We start from the raw sequence: 18,135 nt of genomic DNA, 5'->3' as shown, positions 1-18,135 counted from the left end.
TAACAGACACACCTCAAAATTGCATGACACTGATGTGGTATTATACAGCAATTACCTGAAAAATATGTCTTGTGAGTTGTGTATCGAGTCTACACTATCCCCAATGCGATAGTCTGCAGTGCAGTGCAGTGCAAAGTAACCATGTCTGCCAAACAACAGAGGCTGGGTTAGCAAGTTGCATTGTCTTTATTGACGCCAAAGATGCAAACAGCAACAACAAGCATGTGGTGATCAAAACATTCCATTGGTGACATTTCGCAGTGACACTGTCAATTGAGGAAGCTGCGTAGGGTAATGAAGATCTTTATTAAGCATGGAGAAACGAGAAACTGCACAAAACAAACTGCAGTGTTGAAGACCATGTCTGAAAAGTAGCCGGCAAACTCACTTTTACATCATCAAGTCAAAGCCCCTTCTTTGGCCTTGTTGTTTTTTACTGGCGACATAAAGACTGTGTACTCATTATTCACGAGCGTTTCATACTGCTGGAACCACAACAAACAACCTCACATTTTTAATCATAGCATTTTTACTATACAGTTTGTCGAGAAAAGGTTGGCACGCACACCACAGTGGAACCATCCAGGGAAACAGAGATTCTGAAAACAGAAATTTTGCGAAAAATCCAAAGAACTAGCTACAGAATACCTGAACATCCCTTTGACATCCACTGCGCAAAACATCACATGTACAGGTACCTTGGATTTGAACCTCCCATCTGTCCTTGTAGTGAAAAGCCTCGGCATCCCTCATTTCCAAACAGCCATTAGAAAGCAGATGGCGCCCTCTAGTGGGCTACATTAGGTATGGCACAGTGCGGTTGGCTATGAGTGAGACCCACAGTAAGCGCATGAGAGGCGCTTCAGTTCATTCAGTTCACTGAGTCCAGGTGAAAAGCTCAAGGCACCAAACCCTGCTGACCTCAATCTTGACACGTTGCAGAGAGATAATAATGTTCATGTCAATGTTAAGGTTTGTCTGTAAAGAAAATAAAACTACCCTTGAATGCTTAAGGAGGCGATGTCATTTGCTGTTTGGTTTAACACCAGCAGGCTTTTTGTGAGTCTCCATGGCCATCGCCTATGCCCTCTTCCTCCTCCAGGGCGGCGATATTGAGCTCGTTCGTCACAGATGCTCTCAGTACATCCAGGTCTTTCCAGTTGGCCTGAAGGACCAGCTCAGCAAGTCGTGTGAAAGACTAAAAGAACAGTAATGGGGATCAACAAAGCTGGCCAGGTTCATGAAAAACTGTACACACATCTCGGTAGCTGACCGTTGGTAAAAAAAAAAAAGCCCTGGTTACCCCACTAAGTTCTTTACCTGTCTGGTGCTGTTATACTGTGATTCATGGCCAGAGCTCAAATAAACGAGACAACCCTCCTACCATACCATCAACAGTTTAACAAAAGCATCTGGTTTACCTTTCTCGTGTGCCATCTGAATCAGCACACTAATTACTACAACTAATTGTTCCTAATTAACTAATTAATTGTTCATATCCTCATCATGATTTTCTCCAGACTTGATGTAGAGCGCTGATGTAACAGTGGCTGTATCTCTTCTATTCTGCAAACATTACGTCCACAACAACATTTATGCACGAATAGGAATGAATAAACATACCTCCTTGATGTTGTGGTTGGTGAAGGCACTTGTCTCATAGAAGCTCATTCCATAGGCTTTGGCAAGCTGGAGAGAGGAAAATGAATACAAGTCAAGTCAAGTCAAGTCTTTTATTGTCAGATGCACAGAACAACAGAGTCGGTCTGGGCACTGAAATTCTTAGGACAGGACACCGTACCACACTACCATAACATAACAAGACATAACATAACATTGTTAAACAACATAAGACAAATAATAGTAAACCTTCTAGATAAACAATAAATATGCTAAATAGATACTAAATATAAATACACATCCTAAACAGATACACATACCTACATGTCTTACACTAACTGCTAGAGCTATACTGAGCATATAATACACATAATAGCCTTCACTAGACTCATTTATAACTCAAATTAACAAATGTAAGTATTAGAAATAAGAATATTTCTTCTTGTTGCCGAAAAGCAAATTCTATTTTGAAAAGGAACAGTCTGAACCTGAATCTGAACAGGAAGCTCTCTTTTTACTAAATGGACCTGAATGAATGAAGCTGTCTTAAAGCTGCTGCAGCTCACCTGGGTGCCCTGCTCTGTAGCCACCTGCCTCTTGTGCTCCTCACACACACACACACACACACACACACACACACACACACACACACACACACACACACACACTCACACTCACACTCACACTCACACTCACACTCACACTTACACTTACACTTACACTCACACTCACACTCACACTCACATTCACACACTCACACACACCACACACTCACACACACACACACCACACACACACACACACACACACACACACACACACACACACACACACACACACACACACTCACACTCACACTCACACTCACACTTACACTTACACTTACACTTACACTCACACTCACACTCACATTCACACACTCACACACACCACACACTCACACACACACACACACCACACACACACACACACACACACACACACACACACTCACACACTCACCTTGGTCCCCTGCTCTGTAGCCACCTGCCTCTTGTGCTCCTCATCAGACTTGTTCCCTATCAGAATCTTCTGCACTGAGTCAGGAGCATACTAGGGGAGAGAGACACCATTAGCAACACACACACACACACACACACACACACACACACACACACACACACACACACACACACACACACACACACACTATCAGAATCTTCTGCACTGAGTCAGGAGCATACTAGGGGAGAGAGACACCATTAGCAACACACACACACACACACACACACACACACACACACACACACACACACACACACACACACACACACACACACACACACACACACACACACACACACACACACACACACTATCAGAATCTTCTGCACTGAGTCAGGAGCATACTAGGGGAAAGAGACACCATTAGCAACACACACACACACACACGCACACACACACACACACACTCACACACACACACACAAACAGGAACAGATCAGGCGCGGCTTACCTCATCCACGTCACTGGCCCACTTCATTATGTGCTGAAAGGACCGCTCGCTTGTGATGTCATACACCAGGAAGATTCCCTGAGGGGAGCAAGGAAGGCACGTGTGCTTAATCTACAGTTTTATCTTCATTTTGAATTCTTCATTGTTTTAAACCTGTCTTTAAAATCTAACCCATACAAATATCATAAAGATACAGCTACTCAATCTCAGCGCTAACACAACGTTGCTATAGTCTCAGTTTTGGAATAGGAGGTATAATCTGTATCGTAGTAATAATGGTAAGATAACGACCTGAGGGACTAACGCCGTGTTTGAATCGACTCACCTGTGCCCGTCTGTAGTACTGTTTGGTTATCGTCTGGTATCTCTCCTGGCCTGCTGTGTCCCTGTTTGGGGAAATCACACCATGCATCAGACACTAATAGGTGGTTAGAGAGCACTAATATCCCATAGATGTACAGTACCAGTCAAAAGTGTGGACACACCTTCTAATTTTTTGACAAGTTTTTTCTTTACTTTCATTATTTCCTACATGGTAGATAACACTTTGTTTGTTTAGTACATCATTCCATATGTGTTCTTTTGTAGTTGAAATGTCTTCAGTATTAATTTACAATGAACAAAATAATAAAAGTAAAGAAAACACTTCCCCATAAAATTAAGGTGTGTCCAACTTTTGACTGGTACTGTAAATATAGCCCTTTCATGCTTCCACTCACCATATCTGTATCCTTACTTTGACGCCATCTATCATTAAGGTTTTCATTTTGAAATCGATACCTGCAACACAAGACAGACGTCATTACTGCATGTTACCCACACGGGTATCACGTCTCCTTGACATAATGTGTCACTAGCACTGCAAATACCACCAGCTGATATGCACATCAAATATTTTTGCTTTCATCTGTTCGTAAAAAAATAACTAATTAGGCAGCTCTTTAAAAATACAATCCAGATTTGCCTGAAAAAGTACCCAGAGGGCTAATCACATATCTCTGAGCCTTTTAAAGTCAGATCAAGTGTAGGGTCAGAGAATGATCATGGCGTTGGAGTTTTGGTAGTGAGGGAATATTGATTACTGTTGGGAGGGGAGACTTGAGGGCAGACAGCTGAAGAGGTATGGTGTCATTCCCACTTTAGAAATTCACAGGCTGAGACCACTGAAAAGGTAATCAATGGGTTGTGCATTGAGACAATGACCTGTTTCATTGAAATGCTCTTAAATAATAGAATATTGCCTCTAGTCAGATGTCTTAAACTCTAGAAAGGGATTAAAGACAGATGCAACAACAACTGTCTTTTATGCTCTGCAAGATGCATAGTTTGGACAGTCTCCACGGTAACCAAAGCTTTTATATTTACACTTAATGACAAAGTAGAATTCAAAGGTATTATGGTTATGTGTTAACGTCTGTCACTCTCTTTCTCTCTCACCATCTCTCCGAATCTCCAACTCGCTTTATCCCTATCTTTCTCCTTCTCTCTCTCTCTCTCTCTCTCTCTCTCTCTCTCTCTCTCTCTCTCTCTCTCTCTCTCTCTCTCTCTCTCTCGCACACACACACACACACACATACACATACACACACACACACACACACACACACACACACACACACACTACTGAAGTAGGAGCACACGTTCCATTTTCATTAGAAAGCATTCAGATAGTAACACAGGGAGCTGCTATCATTAGCGTCAGAAGCCCGGCAAGCCAGAGGCAGTGCAGAAGGAAGATAAAAGAGAGCAGTTCTCCTCCTCCCAGCTTAACGATGCTGAGGGAGGCCAGGATGAAGCGAGGCAATTCAGCAATAATTCTGGGAATCGCGCAAAAAGCAACCGACATGGTGTAATATTCACATATGTTCCTGTTGGCCAATCAGGGTGCTTCACGATTTGTATGTTGCATTCTTCCTGCGCATTCTCAGTGTGTAAGTTCAGCATGATATGTGTCACAGCTAGGTCACACTTGAAGTTACTCCCGTATTAATAAATATAGTTTATAGCACGCCGGTGTGCTCCTTATTATTTGCATTCAGTACGAATCAAGACACATGGTGTTGTTCATAGACATCTACTGGCCTAGTAGTGCACCCACTTAATGAGGTCCATATTTAAACCACCTTTCTCTGTCCTGTCAGCACACTAATTGTTGTACACATAGGAAAGGATGACTCATGTCGGACAGATACAAAACTGACGCAGGCTGGACACAAACACATCACTGGACACAAACACCTCACTGGATACAAACACCTCACTGGATACAAACACCTCACTGGACACAAACACCTCACTGACTACAAACACATCACTGGATACAAACACCGCACTGGCCACAAACACATCACTGGACACAAACACATCACTGGATACAAACACCTCACTGGACACAAACACCTCACTGAATACAAACACATCACTGGACACAAACACCGCACTGGACACAAACACCGCACTGGCCACAAACACATCACTGGACACAAACACATCACTGGATACAAACACCTCACTGGACACAAACACCTCACTGAATACAAACACATCACTGGACACAAACACCCCACTGGATACAATCAAATCACTGGACACAAACACCTCACACAATAGTTTAAGGAAGAAGCTGCCTTTGTTTTCATGACGGACAGGGCAGCACGAAGCTTTAACCAAGACTAACCATACCCTGCAAATTTACCCTTTTCCCCAAGAGCTCGCAAGAATTATAGACATACCAGATGAGCTAATTTAGTTAAATGACACTAATTCCTCAGAGCAAAACTTCTCACTGAACTAATTATAGAAGATCGGGATGACTACGAGCTTAAGCAAATATGTCTGGTTTAATTACCTTACACACACATTACTGACATTTGAAATCTATTAGCAGATGACATGAATAAGTCTATTTGCAGATGAGGATGACAAGCATTCAAATGGACAATAAGATATTTTGCTTTCAAGAGAGTGGATCTGTGGTAACAGCTTGCTTTATTAGCATGCATGGTCCCTCGACAGCATCGCTCAATGCAGCTACCATCAAGCGCATAAGCCAAGCAGACTGCGAAGGCATCAGACATTTCACGTTAAGCACTTGTGTACATCATTTCAGTCCTTCAGGAGCACACTCACATTTGAACAGGATGTGTCGATGAAATCTTTGTCAGATACTTATAAAATTTTAGCCATTAAATACCATGACGTGGCACCAAGTCCTTACTACTTTCACAGCTCTGTACTCCTCCACTTATCAATTTAAAATTACACACAGAACTGACAGCTAAGGGAATGTGAGGAGACTGAATTTTATATAAAAAAGTTTATTGGATTGAAAGACAGACCTCACCTTTAAAGCTGGCATTAGGTGGTTTTTCAGCCTTTTGACCACTCTTTTCCTTGCTCATAAAACATGTCATGAAACAGAGGATGACATCTTTACACCACAACTCTGTGGCCTAATTAGACAGGAAGAGGCTAATGAATGTACATCATTTAAGGGTGTGAAGATTTTATGGTCCATACTAAATCATAACAATCTAAATTAGTGCCAAAGCGAATGTTAACTGTAGGGTTTGGCACGGAGAGACTGGATTGGGAAGATACAGTTTGGAGCAAATCCTACAACATATCACCAGATGTAACAGCCAGGCCTTCATCTGGGCCATCATATGAACGCAGTCAACTGACACGGACATCCACAGACCACTGAACCATACAGAAAACGCCATTTCTTACGAGAGATGAGCAGCACGCCAGACAGAGAACCTCTGGAGAATGCTGCAACTGGAGTGAAATATTACTCCGGCGGGCGGGGCCGAGCCGGCGTAGGATTACACTGTTTACACAGGGACTTACAGGCCTGCGTCTGTCAGAATGGGGCTTTAGTCAAAAGGGTGGAAATGAGGGAGAGGTAATCCACACCACCGAAAAAAAATATTTGTATAATTCAAGAACTGGCCTGAATTTACGATTTTAAGGTGTGTGATGGATTATATCTTTTTAGAATTCACACTTTGTTGGTTGATGTCTAAGAAAGCACTGAGGCTGTATTTTTTGGGGGGATGGACATCAGTGCAGAAATATAAGTAAAGTAAAAATGGTAACAATGCTGTTATATTATAGAAGAGGTATCAAACAGGGCTGTTGTTCTGAATCGTCCATTTCAACCACTATTTTTTATCCAAGCTATGGTAGATTTTGTCAGCAAAAACAGTAAATTGCTTCTAAACCTTCAATGATTTTGTCATTTTGAAAGAGTAGTGTTAAAGATGAGGCTTCCCAATAGTCAAATGCTATCCTACATCTCTATCTTTTACTTCAGTTGTTTGTGTGCATTGTTTTTAGGGCCTGAGAAACATACAAATGCAATAAACTGCATAAAACAGACCAATAAGACACATTTTGACCACACCTTCAAAATGTCCTTGTATCAATGAAGAATGTTATTGGATGATTGGTCAAGAAGAGAAAAAAAATAGCTCTTAAAAGTTTGTGATTAAATCTTAAGAATAATCACTTGTAATATTAAAAATGTATAAACCCAGTTCATATCCAATTCATTGATCAGAAACATAGATAGGGATAAAGTGGGGTGGAGGGTCAGAGAGATGGTGTGAGAGAGAGTGAGACACAGACGTTAACACATCACCATAGTATACCTTTGAATTCTACTTTGTCATTAAGTGTAAATATAAAAGCTTTGGTTACCGTGGAGACTGTCCAAACTATGCATCTTACAGAGCATAAAAGACAGTTGTTGTTGCATCTTTAAGATCTGAATAGAGGCATTATTCTATTATTTAAGAACATTTCAATGAAACAGGTCATTGTCTCAATGCACAACCCATTGATTACCTTTTGAGCGGTCTCAGCCTGTGAATTTCTTAAGTGTGAATGACAAAAGATCTACTAGTCCTAGAGGTTGGCTGTGATATCTGTCAATCAATGCAAGTATAGTGCCAAGGAATTATGACTATGTATTTTGATTGTTTATGTGTCGGAGGCTCTGAATGCAGTCTGATAAGGTATTTTTTTTTCAGTGAACAGACTGTAATTTGGTGGGGATCAGTGAAACAGTGTTATTAGTAATATATGCTCTTAAGTATTATATGCTTGCTCATACATGTTTCCTGATTATAATAATAATTTAATACTATACTACTTTACTATAGCCTACTTACTCATGCAATACTCAATATAATAACATTGTCTACACGTTATCATTTTACAGGAGCAAGGCAAAATGTATTTCACGATGATATGAGGTAAAGGCATTAGTAAAGACATTCTACAATTGTTGTAATGCTAAGATATTAAATCATTATAAATAATAATAAATACATAAAATAATACAATATTTTGGCACAATGGTTTCACCGCGTCATTAAATGAAACATTGGTTTCATCAGTAGCCAGCATAAACCTGCAGGTTCAGTCGAACAAGAACCTATAGCATTCAGGTAAAGACCCAGTCTTTTAAACATTAACTCTCGTTGTTCAAAACCGTTTACGTTGTATACAGTAGCCAACATATCCACGACGTGTTTTTTTTTTATGACGGAACGGAGTAAATAAGGCGCGACTGTACATGCATTTGGGTTTAGAGTAGCCTCTGTCACAGGAGGTCGGTTAGAGTCTTGAGGAAAATTGTAAATAAAAATGATTTATGATAATGCAATAATGCAATCTCTTACCGATTGTGGAAATATGTGAAGGGTGAAATTCATTGTCCGTGAATCTGCATAATAAACAGGTTTTTCCGACTCCGGTGTCTCCAAGGAGCAAGAGTCTGAACAGAACATCATATTGCTTAGCCATGGTTTCATGCAGGGACGTTTAGCTAACTCAGCGATGAATTTCTAAGTGCTGTTGCATATGCACATTCCATGCCGGCTGGATGCAACGTAGCCTATTATCTCCTTCTTCCTTCCATAAAGCCGTCAATCCATGTAGCACAACTGGAGGGCCCTTAAGACTAGAGATGTAAATAACGAAGGAGGGATTCCAAAAACTCTGCCTAGTGGGTGCGGTGGCTACGATGCGCTCAGCATCCGTTTCTCACTTGACATCACAGTCAACGCAGAAAATGGGAGGAGAGAAGAGGGCTGAAGCACAAGCAGACAAAGGTCTCCCCGTCCACCATCATTACAGAGTTGATATGTTTATTTTAAAGAGATAATATGCATTCGTCACTGACACACCAGGTGGGCAATTCACCTGGACTGAGTCAGATATCAACATGTTGCCAAATCGATGTGAAAAGCCACCGTAAAAATAAAAGCAATCCTGCCTCGTCTGTGCTAGAGGAAAGGTACAGGTAGATGTTTTTGCTAATGTGTTACAAATGTTAATAACAGACAGTAGCCTACAGCGCCACGGATACATTGATATAGGCCTGTGCACATAATGTAATCCCAAAAAAATTGTAAGTACTTAGTTATTAGTTTATTCCATTCAAATCTAGTATTTAAGAGATGGTAATAAACGTTTGAGATAAACCTTTACGTGAAAATGCTAATTTGCAACAAGGTGGCTTTTAAAAGGCTATGAGATGCAGGCTATGCAAAATGAAACACATAGTAATGTCTCTTAGTTAGTGTTAGTTCATGGTGTGTGTGTGTGTGTGTGTATGTGTGTGTGTGTGTGTTAGTGGGGACGACGACTGTGAAATGCTTTTTACAGTCTCTGCATGACAGTATTTTGATTCTCTTCGCTTCCTGTACTAGGGCTGGTAGTCTCCTCCCATTCATGAGAAATTGAGCGAAGTCTTGACTTGTGGTTGAAATAAGAACATAATTGGCTTAACTTACTCCAAAATTGATTACTTTCTCAATTCATGTGGTTATAATGGACACGGTAGCTTCATCTTTACGATGCTTTGAGGAGTGTCATCCTCTGGAGCTGTTCAAAGACGACGGATTACAAACCGTGACTTCAGACGAACAGGTGAGTCAGATGCATTTGCTAGCCTAGCTTGTTAGCTTGCTAACATTAGCTCAGTTTTTATGCTGCATGAGAATTAACTTTTCAGCTAGCTCGCCCAGAATATTTCTGAGCGATATGCTTAGCCCACAAGTTAGCTGAAATAACATTCGTGTCTAACTAATTGGTCATATTTAGTATAGTTATTTGCACGGTATAGCTGGGAATGGTAAAGTCTGGTTAACATGAACTCTTAAAATAACGTTCATTCTAACGTTAAATATCAACCATCAGTTAACTTTAGCTAATTGGTAAACTTCAGCATCAGCTAGTGAGGTTATATAATTGCTCAAACTAGATCATTCTTACTCGATCAATTACCCGATGTAATGTAGTTGTAGAGTCTGTATTGTACTTTTTAAATCAAAGCTGATAACTGAGCTCTTGGCTAACCTTAATCTAATGGCAAAATGTGTGTGTTGACCAATGACCATTCTCAAATGTTTAAAGGGTCATGACAGACCACTTAACTAGCTAACATTTGCTAAATAAGTTTAATTTGTCAGCCAGCATCGGGCATCCTCCGGCATTGAGAATCACAGTGGGTTATTGTCGACATGCAATGGATACTGCACTTGTTTTACAATGATCTATTTATCTGTTCCTGTATTTCGTGCCATGTGTACCATGGTCTTATGTGTGTGTGCTGATGGCACGGTGTGTTTTATAGTATTTATGGCTGTTGGAGCACACACTCTGTGTCATGGTCACATAGACACATCGTCTTATTTTTCTAATACTTTTTTTTTTCCAGAGGAAAGTCGAACGCAGTATCCAAAATGTATTCAGTACTTACCAGCAAATGCACAGTTCGCCACAGTAAGTGTAAAACTCCACAGATCATCCTCTCAGTACACACATGGCGACACTTTTCTCATGATGCCTAGGCCCAAACAACATTTACTGACTTTTCACATCTCCGATTGCTGAACTTTTTTGAACGAATGAAGCTTGTATCGTTTAGTCTTAATCATTTATTCACTGTTGCTGTCGTTTCATCAATCATAGCTACATGACCCAGCCTGTAGCCTCTTGATATGAAATAATTTCAAACGCCTGCTGTGCCTGTGCAAAAAAAAACAATACAGTATCATAATGTTATTCCAATTAGGAATGATTGTTCCTGGCCAATTTGTTTAAACTAGAAATCACATTGCTCTCAGTTTGCCTGGCCTCAGCCTACTTACAACCCCTTTTGTCACTAATTACCAGTCAGGCAACGAATCGGGTTGGTTTAATTGTTTCCAAGACAACGGTTTCATCGGTGTAATGTAAGGAGCCGTGCTGTTCAGTTCACTTACAGTGTGATTCATTTCTGCATCCGTCCGTACGTTAGATGCTAACTGCCCTCATTGTATTGTTTTGAACATGTGAAAACCAGACTAGCACGGAAATGTGCACAGTGGCACAGAAAAAAGCAGTAATCTCGGTATTCTTTTTGGAGGTTACACTATACAGTTGTGGCCAATAGTTTTGAGAATGACACAAATATTAATTTGCACAACGTTTGCTGCTTCAGTGTCTTTAGATATTTTTGTCAGATGTTACTATGGAAGACTGAAGTATAATTACAAGCATTTAATACGTGTCAAAGGCTTTTAATGACAATTACATGAAGTGGATGCAAAGAGTCAATATTCTTTTTCAAGACCTCTGCAATCCACCCTGGCATGCTGTCAATTAACTTCTGGGCCACCTCCTGACTGATGGCAGCCCATTCTTGCATAATCAATGCTTGGAGTTTGTCAGAATTTATGGGTTTTTGTTTGTCCACCCGCCTCTTGAGGATTGACTACAAGTTCTCAAAGGGATTCAGGTCTGGGTAGTTTCCTGGCCATGGACCCAAAATATCGATGTTTTGTTTCCTGAGCCTTCTTCACAACAATTGAACCGCTCTCCTTGAAGTTCTGGATGATCCGATAAATGGTTGATTTAGGTCCAATCTTACTGGCAGAAATATCCTTGCCTGTGAAGCCCTTTTTGTGCAAAGCAATGATGACGGCACTTGTTTCCTTGGAGGTAACCATTGTGACAGAAAAAGAACATTGATTCTAAGCACAACCCTCCTTTTGAAGCTCCCAGTCTGTTATTCGAACTCAATTAATCAGCATGACCGAGTGATCTCCAGCCTTGTCCTCATCAACACTCTCACCTGTGTTAACCAGAGAATCACTGACGTGATGTCAGCTGGTCCTTTTGTGGGCTTAGGGCTGAAATTGCAGTGGAAATGTTTTTGGGAGATTCAGTTCATTTTCATGGCAAAGAGGGACTTTGCAATGAATTGCAATTCATCTGATCACTCTTCATATCATTCTGGAGTATAATCAAATTGACATCATACAAACTGAGGCAGCAGACATTGTGAAATATTTGTGTCAGTCTCAACTTTTGGCCACGACTGTACAATCCATCACTTAAGACCTTTGCAGTGTGTCATTTAGAGCAGACTGGCATTCCTGGAGGATGAGACTAGAGAGGCAGCAGTCTGTTATTTGGGTGTCAAGGCTTTTTCATTGGTCTAGACAAATGAGAGGGTAGCAGTGGTGAAGCTGGTTCCTGGCTCCATACCTGTGCAACAGCCAGCGTTGAGCTATGGCCCCGTCACTATGGCCCGTTACTATGGCCCGTTACTATGGCCCGGTCACTATGGCCCGTCTCTATGGCCCGTCAGTATGCTCCCGTCTCCATGGCCCCGTCTCCATGGCCCCGTCACTATGGCCCCGTCTCTATGGCCCCGTCTCTATGGCCCCGTCACTATGGCCCCGTCTCTATGGCCCCGTCTCTATGGCCCCGTCTCTACGGCCCCGTCTCTAAGGCCCCGTCACTATGGCCCCGTCTCTATGGCCCCGTCACTATGGCCCCGTCTCTAAGGCCTCGTCACTATGGCCCCGTCACTATGGCCCCTTCACTATGGCCCCGTCACTATGGCCCCGTCACTATGGCCCCGTATCTTTGGCCCCGTCACTATGGCCCGTCTCTTTGGCACCGTCACTATGGCCCCGTCACTATGGCCCGTCTCTTTGGCCCCGTCACTATGGCCCCTTCTCTATGGCCTCGTCACTATGGCCCGTCTATATGGCCCCGTCTCTATGGCTGCTGAGAGCAGTTAGCCTGTGCAGGCAACGTCTCTCCGGGGGGCTGATGGTGACTCATGCTCTCTCACACAGAGGCGCTAGAGCCGCCCCTGCAGACACAGCCCTGTCGGCATAAGAGTGGGATGTAATTGGGCAGGAGAGTGTGTTATGTGTACAAAAAGACACCTGATCACACAAGGGAACATAACACGCCACACAACACATGTATGTCAAATCAAATGTCAAATCAAATGGAGGAGGTAGATTCTGAATCTCAGTGCTTTTCTGTGGCTCTCTTGTTTTCCTCTCTTACTGTAGTTTTTAAAATAAACATCTCTGCTATATGCTCCGAGGTTCTACTAATGTTCTACTCATAATGAATTACATGTTGTATCTTTAGCTTTAGCCTAAGAATAGCACACAGCAGTAGCACATGCTTAGTTATAATTGTTATAAAACAATAAAAAAAGAATACATATTTCATGACTGTGACCTACTTCTTTGTGTCAAAAATCTGGATTTGTAACTGAATTTTTTTTTTACATTTTTTTGTTATTATTACAACACTATTTAATAATGTCTTTTGATCTGTTTCAGACCTGCATTACTGAGGGATCAACACTACCAGTATCTTAAAAAAGGTTTACGCCATCTTTCAGATGCATACGAGGTATGTTTTTATCAGCATGAAAAGTTATGTGTTTTGACTGAAATGCAACCTGCCTCACAAATCTGGGTAGAGTAGCATTTACAAGAATTCAGATGTAACACTTTAGAATGAGAAAAATGGACAAATATCGCCTTGACAGATGTATTTTTTTTTTTTAAATACAGAAATTTTGTAACAAATGTCTTTTAATGAACATATAAGCCACTTAAGCACTAGATTACCAGTTTCTACCAGTTTGTCAGGTTATTAATATAGGTTTCCTGCCATTCAGAAGTGCAGTGTGGACTCACATGTGCTAAAGAGATGAAAGGTCTTTTTTACAATAGAACTCAGCTTGATCCACCAATAGCGCTGCTTCACTGATGTCTCTGTGACAGCAGTAGCACCTCCAAGATGGGATCATTTCGAGCAGATCACACCATCTCAAGTCATGGGGTTCAATGCTCCTCTCTGGAAGAGCGGGGCGAAATGTAATAATGAGCTCTGATGTAATAACTGCCCTAATGTAATGAAATATACTGCAATATAGCCACTATGCACTAAACTAATGAACAAGAAATGTAAGAGGTTGGACCATTGGCGTGCTATTGCAACATTGGCTTCATAGTGAGTTCCATATACTTGTGTCTAGGCCAGTGGGTTACACTAATAGCCTATGGACTGGAAATCTCCGAGGTCTTAAGACTGCCGCATTGGACGTCAATGTCATTTAGTCTCATTTTAGTTTGTTGTTAATTTCGTGACATAATTGCTGAATATCCAACCAATTTAAGCTAAAGTTCCATTTTAGGACTGTGGCAAATTGTGTTCCATTTTGGAGTCAAGTATTACGCAGTCAAAAAGAATGAGCCTCTTTTCAAGCAGGACGAGGATTTGGTCTTTTAAATAAAAATAAAAAGAACTGAGATTTACTAAGAGAGCCTTTTAATGAACATATAAGCCACTTAAGCACTAGATTACCAGTTTCTACCAATTTGTCAGGTTATTAATATAGATTTCCTGCCATTCAGAAGTGCAGTGTGTGTTCACTGTAGGTGGTGCAGTGTGTGCAGGTAGTGCAGTGTATGCAGTGTGTGCTCACATACTGCTAAAGAGATGAAAGGTCTTCTTTACAATAGAACTCTGTAGGGAACCTGATTAACCCCAGTGGTGAAGGCAAATGCAGAACTTGAACAAAGGCTTATATATCAGACTTAAAATAACATTGCCTAACTGTCCCTAACCAGCCATGGATGTAATAATCCATGAATCTATAGACCAGAATGTCATTTTCCTGATTAATAATGCTGTTTCTAAGCAGAATAATGCTGTGAAATGTGGTCTGTGTGGGTGTGTGTGATTTTACACGTCATTGGACATGTCCGTGTACCCTCTGACTTAGTGTGTGTGTGTGCATATGTCCATGGTGTGGGTCATGCCATGTGTATGCGTGCTGTTCTGCCTGCCGTGGCTGTTGACTCAGCGTGTTCTCTGCGTGTTCTCTGCGTGTTGACTCTTGCGTGTTCTCTGCGTGTTGACTCTGCGTGTTGACTCTGCGTGTTCTCTGCTGCGTGTTCTCTGCTGCGTGTTCTCTGCTGCGTGTTCTCTGCTGCGTGATCTCTGCGTGTTCTGAGCGTGTTCTCTGCGTGTTCTCTGCATGTTCTGAGCGTGTTCTCTGCGTGTTGACTCAGCGTGTTCTTTGTGTTTTGACTCAGCGTGTTCTCTGCGTGTTGACTCAGCATGTTCTGTGCGTGTTCTTTGCGTGTTGACTCAGCGTGTTCTCTGCGTGTTCTTTGCGTGTTGACTCAGCGTGTTCTGTGCGTGTTGACTCAGCGTGTTCTCTGCGTGTTCTCTGCGTGTTCTGAGCGTGTTCTGAGCGTGTTCTGTGCGTGTTCTTTGCGTGTTGACTCAGCGTGTTCTGTGCGTGTTCTTTGCGTGTTGACTCTGCGTGTTCTCTGCGTGTTCTTTGCGTGTTGACTCAGCGTGTTCTGTGCGTGTTCTTTGCGTGTTGACTCAGCGACTTCTCTGCGTGTTGACTCTGCGTGTTCTGAGCGTGTTCTCTGCGTGTTCTCCGGCCCACAGTGTCTGGACGCCAGCCGGCCCTGGCTCTGCTACTGGATCCTGCACAGCCTGGAGCTGCTGGAGGAGCCTGTGCCCGCCTCCGTCGCCTCAGAGTGAGTCCAGCGCCTGGCACTGCCCAGCGCCACTCCACCCATGCCCATGCCACCTCAACCCAAACCACCCGCTTCTGCCCTCTACCCTCTGATGGCTCCGTCATCGTGGGATGGAGATGCAGACTGTGTGTGTGTGTGTGTGGTGTGTGTGTGTGTGTGTGTGTGTCTTTTTCTTCCATTGCCACTGCAGATTTTCATTGTAGAGGTGCTGGGCATTCAGAAGGGTGTAAAATGTCAAATTCTATTATCTGGAAATATATATGTAATTTCAATCAGTACAATTTGCATTGGTCGACGTACCAGCCCATGAAGGTGAACATTCCTGGCACACGTCTAGACAGTGTATCGCTTTATGGAAGCAAATCAATGTGTTCACTTTGGGGACATAAGGACATAAGCTAGATAGTTTAATAGTGGGAAGTGATGGCAAAATGTCAAGACTATATAGCCAGAAATGTACCAAAACATTGTGTGTGTGTGTGTGTGTGTGTGTGTGTGTGTGTGTGTGTGTGTGTGTGTGTGTGTGTGTGTGCGATCTTGTGTGGAGGTACAAGGGCAGCATTAGCGAGAGTTAAAATGTTACTTCACTAATGTGGCATTTCACTTCACTAACGTTAGAGGGAATAGCTGCCTACTGAATCTTTAATGTGCTTGTTCTCATGATATAGCCCACATAGCAGGTATTTGAAGGAGCAGTTTTCTTCTCCCACACACACACACACACACACACGCGCGCACACACACACACACACCCTTCCCCCTTCACACCAAAACTGGAATACGAGTCACGAGAGAGGCTACTGCCCAATGTATAGTTGCCTGCAGAATCAATCGCTGACTTGCGTAAGACAGTCTTTTTGCTCAGCTATCTTAACAAGACTTTTGACATCAATTTCAAATCTTTATCATCATGTAACGTTTTAAAGGGACATTACACAATACACCTAGACAGACTTGCTAAATGGAACATCACGCAAATAAAGGGCCAACGTATTCAGGCCATATGGTAACTGCACGATACTTTATACTGTCTCACAGCATCACCATGTCAAAACATCGATTTTAACCTGAAGTTAAAATAAAGTAATATAATATAGTAGTATATAGTAATAAAAGTAATCTAGTAAAAGAGACAGGATGGAGATGACCGTTCAGTCAAAAACCAAAGCATGCTGGGAAGAAGAGTCTTTTCAAACGCTGGCGCATCAAACCACAGAATTCAACGTCCTCAGTGTATAGATGAAACAATGCAGTGTTCGCTGTTTATCTGGATGACCGCTTTGAATAAATGCACTGGCTAAACAGTCGTAGACTTTAACAGTCAGGAAAGCTATGAGATTGAAGTAAAAACATTTCTTTTGGGTATTTCTTCTTCCGGGTACGTTGACGTCCAGCGTGTGTGACTTCCTGTCGCGCTGCCAGAGCTCCAGAGGAGGGTTCGCCGGGGGCCCCGGCCAGCATCCCCACCTGGCCCCCACCTACGCGGCCGTCAACGCCCTCTGCATCATCGGCACGGAAAAGGCCTACAGCGTCATCAACAGGTATGCAACCCAGCCCAGACCTGATCAGAGGCCAAAACATGCCTTTGAATTCACCAGGCTGTATCGCATTCTGACAGTATTTCATTTCTGCCTCCATATGAGAGTTCCATAAGATCAGCTGCTCCTGTTTCCATGGTAACCAGCTTTGGTGTCACGTGCCTTCCTGTCCCCTCCCCCCCCCCCCCCCCCCCCTGCAGGGACAAGCTTCTGGACTTCCTGTTCTCCGTCAAGCAGCCAGATGGCTCCTTTGTGATGCATGTGGGCGGCGAGGTAGATGTCAGGTGCGTTCCATCACCATGGTTTCTGGCCCCAGCACACACAGAGATAACAGGCCTTCTCTCTCACAAACACACGTCCAAAACAAGACACATAGAATCAGGGTGGCAGGGGTCATGCTACAGTCACCCTTTCATGGCTCTCTAACTGATTTCCACCGCCACACAAAAGGTCTTCTTTTTTTTTTACTTATTGTTTATTGATCCAAGACAGTCATCACAAGACAATCAAAAGAGAAGAGTTACTGTTACATTAACATCCATTTCATACACAGCAAATGGAAAACTCCTCAGAAAACATATCCTAACATATAACACAAACGAAAAAC

General features: G+C 42.4%; 2 protein-coding genes across 2 annotated transcripts in view; one reads left to right on the top strand and one right to left on the bottom strand.

The window, feature by feature from the left end:
• Positions 1-1,039: 1,039 nt before the first annotated feature.
• Positions 1,040-8,929, bottom strand: LOC308377797 (ras-related protein Rab-15-like; the record flags this gene model as incomplete). The annotated part of the gene is made up of 7 exons (XM_080854536.1): positions 1,040-1,198; positions 1,624-1,689; positions 2,623-2,712; positions 3,116-3,193; positions 3,441-3,501; positions 3,835-3,895; positions 8,806-8,929. The coding sequence occupies 7 exons, from the start codon at positions 8,927-8,929 to the stop codon at positions 1,040-1,042; spliced, it is 639 nt and encodes a 212-aa protein (XP_080710662.1).
• A 937-nt stretch (positions 8,930-9,866) lies between these two features.
• fntb (farnesyltransferase, CAAX box, subunit beta) overlaps positions 9,867-18,135 on the top strand; it is a 13,016-nt gene continuing 4,747 nt past the window's right edge. Inside the window, exons 1-6 of the mRNA XM_080854644.1 lie at positions 9,867-10,057; positions 10,848-10,912; positions 13,765-13,837; positions 15,899-15,990; positions 17,385-17,531; positions 17,729-17,812. Of these exons, the coding sequence (XP_080710770.1) occupies positions 9,959-10,057; positions 10,848-10,912; positions 13,765-13,837; positions 15,899-15,990; positions 17,385-17,531; positions 17,729-17,812 (560 nt within the window). The 5' untranslated portion in view covers positions 9,867-9,958. The remainder of the gene's footprint in view (positions 10,058-10,847; positions 10,913-13,764; positions 13,838-15,898; positions 15,991-17,384; positions 17,532-17,728; positions 17,813-18,135) is intronic.

Source organism: Sprattus sprattus (assembly GCF_963457725.1).
Source record: "Sprattus sprattus genome assembly, chromosome: 16".
In the NCBI taxonomy this organism is placed as follows: Eukaryota; Metazoa; Chordata; class Actinopteri; order Clupeiformes; family Clupeidae; genus Sprattus; species Sprattus sprattus.
Note: the sequence above shows the minus strand (reverse complement) of the source record. Positions and strands in the feature narration are given on the sequence as shown.